The sequence below is a fragment of the Penaeus vannamei genome, chromosome 4, assembly GCF_042767895.1.
Source record: "Penaeus vannamei isolate JL-2024 chromosome 4, ASM4276789v1, whole genome shotgun sequence".
NCBI classification, from domain to species: Eukaryota; Metazoa; Arthropoda; class Malacostraca; order Decapoda; family Penaeidae; genus Penaeus; species Penaeus vannamei.
The window spans coordinates 33,534,456-33,536,955 of record NC_091552.1 but is presented as its reverse complement, the minus strand read 5'-3'; the positions used below and the strand labels follow the sequence as shown (position 1 = coordinate 33,536,955).

General features: G+C 30.2%; 1 protein-coding gene across 3 annotated transcripts in view; it reads left to right on the top strand.

Moving 5' to 3' along the window:
- The window catches only part of LOC113803408 (nephrin), a 170,707-nt gene that overhangs the window by 154,476 nt on the left and 13,731 nt on the right, over nucleotides 1–2,500 (top strand). For all 3 annotated transcript variants that reach the window (XM_070120912.1, XM_070120911.1, XM_070120913.1), the window contains one exon: nucleotides 1,232–1,407. In XM_070120912.1, the coding sequence (XP_069977013.1) occupies nucleotides 1,232–1,407 (176 nt within the window). The remainder of the gene's footprint in view (nucleotides 1–1,231; nucleotides 1,408–2,500) is intronic.

Genomic DNA, 2,500 nt, shown 5'->3' with positions numbered 1-2,500 from the left:
ATAGTAATAATAATAATAATATTAGTAATAATAATAATAATGATAATGATAATAATTATAATGACAATAATGATGATAACGATAATTATCATTAATGTTATCAATATAATCCTTGTTACCATTATCATCATTATTAGAATTATTATCATCCACGTCACCATCATCATTATCATTAACATTATCATCCTCATCCTCATCCTCATCATATCATTATCATTATCATTATCACCATCATCATCATCACTATCATATCATCATTATCATTACCACCATCATCATTATTATCATTATCCTTATTACCATCACTATCATCATCATTATAATCATCATCATCCTTATAATCATCATCATTATCATCTTACTCATTACTATTATCCATCATTGTTATCATCTTTATCATTATTATAATAAACGTTATTATCATTATAGGTAGTATTGTTATTGTTGTTTTAACGCGTTTACTGTCTTTTGCTTTTGTTATTTAAGAGATAATCCTGAAACAATAATTATTATTTTTGTTCTGTATGATTTGGTAATTTTTTCCACTCATATTTGTAAAGGAATATCATAATTATGTTAATTGCTATTGATTTTATTCGCAGGTGCATGTTTGTTTGGAATCATTAAACGTTTAACAAAAATTATCGTAAATGATTAGCTAAACATGACCTGGATGTTATGTTATCAGTGATCTAAAGGTGAAACGAATGTTTTTTTTTCATGTGTGTTAGGTTTTTGTGTTCATGTGTGTGTTTTATCTTATATATTAGCGTGTGTGTGTGTTTTTCTTTCTTTCTATTTCTCTTCTTTGTGTGTGTGTGTGTGTCCGTAGTAGTGTGCGTGTGTGCGTGTGTGTGTGCTTGTGTGTGTGTGTGTCTGTGAGTGTATGTGTGTGTGTCCGTAGTAGTGTGAGTGTGTGTGTGTTTGTGTGTGTGTGTGTGTGTGTGTTTGCGTGTGTATTTTTGCGTACATGTGTGTGTGTGCATATCTGAGTATACCTGATCCAAATATCAATACAAATTTCGAGATCAAATACCCTCAAACAAAGACACAAACCAATAAACCAACAAACTAACCACAAACAACAGCATACAACAAGCCCCGCCTACAACCAACCCCCCCGCCCCCACTCTACACGCCCCGCCCACAACCAAACACCCCGCCCACAACCAACCCCCCCGCCCCCACTCCACACGCCTACTACCGGCTAAGGCGATGTATTCCCCACTAGAGGCGGCGACAGTAGAGAGGGACGCGGCAGGGTCACGTGGCTCGTGGGCGTCCGTGGGCGAGAATGGGCGTCTCATGTGCCGTGTGCGGGCGGCGCCGGCTCCCGCCTTCCACTGGAGTCTCGAGGATGGAACCAAGATCAAGAATAGTGTCAAGTATATCATTCATAAGCCTGAGGTAAGTTGGTGCTTTGGTTTGCATTGGGTTATTGTCTATCTATCTGTCTGACTGTCTGTCTGTCTATATACTTTTCTATCTATCTATCTATCCATATGCCTATGTATATATATATATATATATATATATATATATATATATATATATATATATATATATATATATATATATATATATATATATATATATATATATATATATATATATATATATATATATATATATATATATATATATATATATATATATATATATATACATATTCATACACACACACAACTACAACAACAACAATTACAAATGGTAAAAAAATATAGATATAGATGCACATGCATACTATAGTGTGTGTGTGTGTGTGTGTGTGTGAAGAGAGAGAGAGAGAGAAACACACATGTCTCTATCTATCTATGAATCTCTCTGTCTCTCTGTGTCTCTCTCTCTCTGTGTCTCTCTCTCTCTCTCTCTCTGTCTCTCTCTCTCTCTCTATGTACCTATCTATCTATGAATCTCTCTCTCTCTCTCTCTAAGTATCTCTCTCTCTCTCTCTCTCTCTCTCTCTCTCTCTCTCTCTCTCTCTCTCTCTCTCTCTCTCTCTCTCTCTATATATATATATATATATATATATATATATATATATATATATATATATGTATATATATATATATATATATATATATATATATATATGTACATATATATATATATATATATATATATATATGTATATATATATATATATATATATATATATGTATATATATACATACATATATATATATATATATATATATATATACATATATATTTATATATATATATATATATGTACACACACACACACATATATATATATATATATATATATATATATATATATATATATATATATATATATATATATATATATATATATATATATATATATATATATATTTGTATATATATATATATATATATTCTTTTTTTTCACACACACATATATACATATATGCATGTTGTACACGTATACACATTTCAGAAATTAAAATAATTCAATCGCATGGTGATGCAGTACATGTATTGAAAATATCATTTAAACATGAAATATGATTTG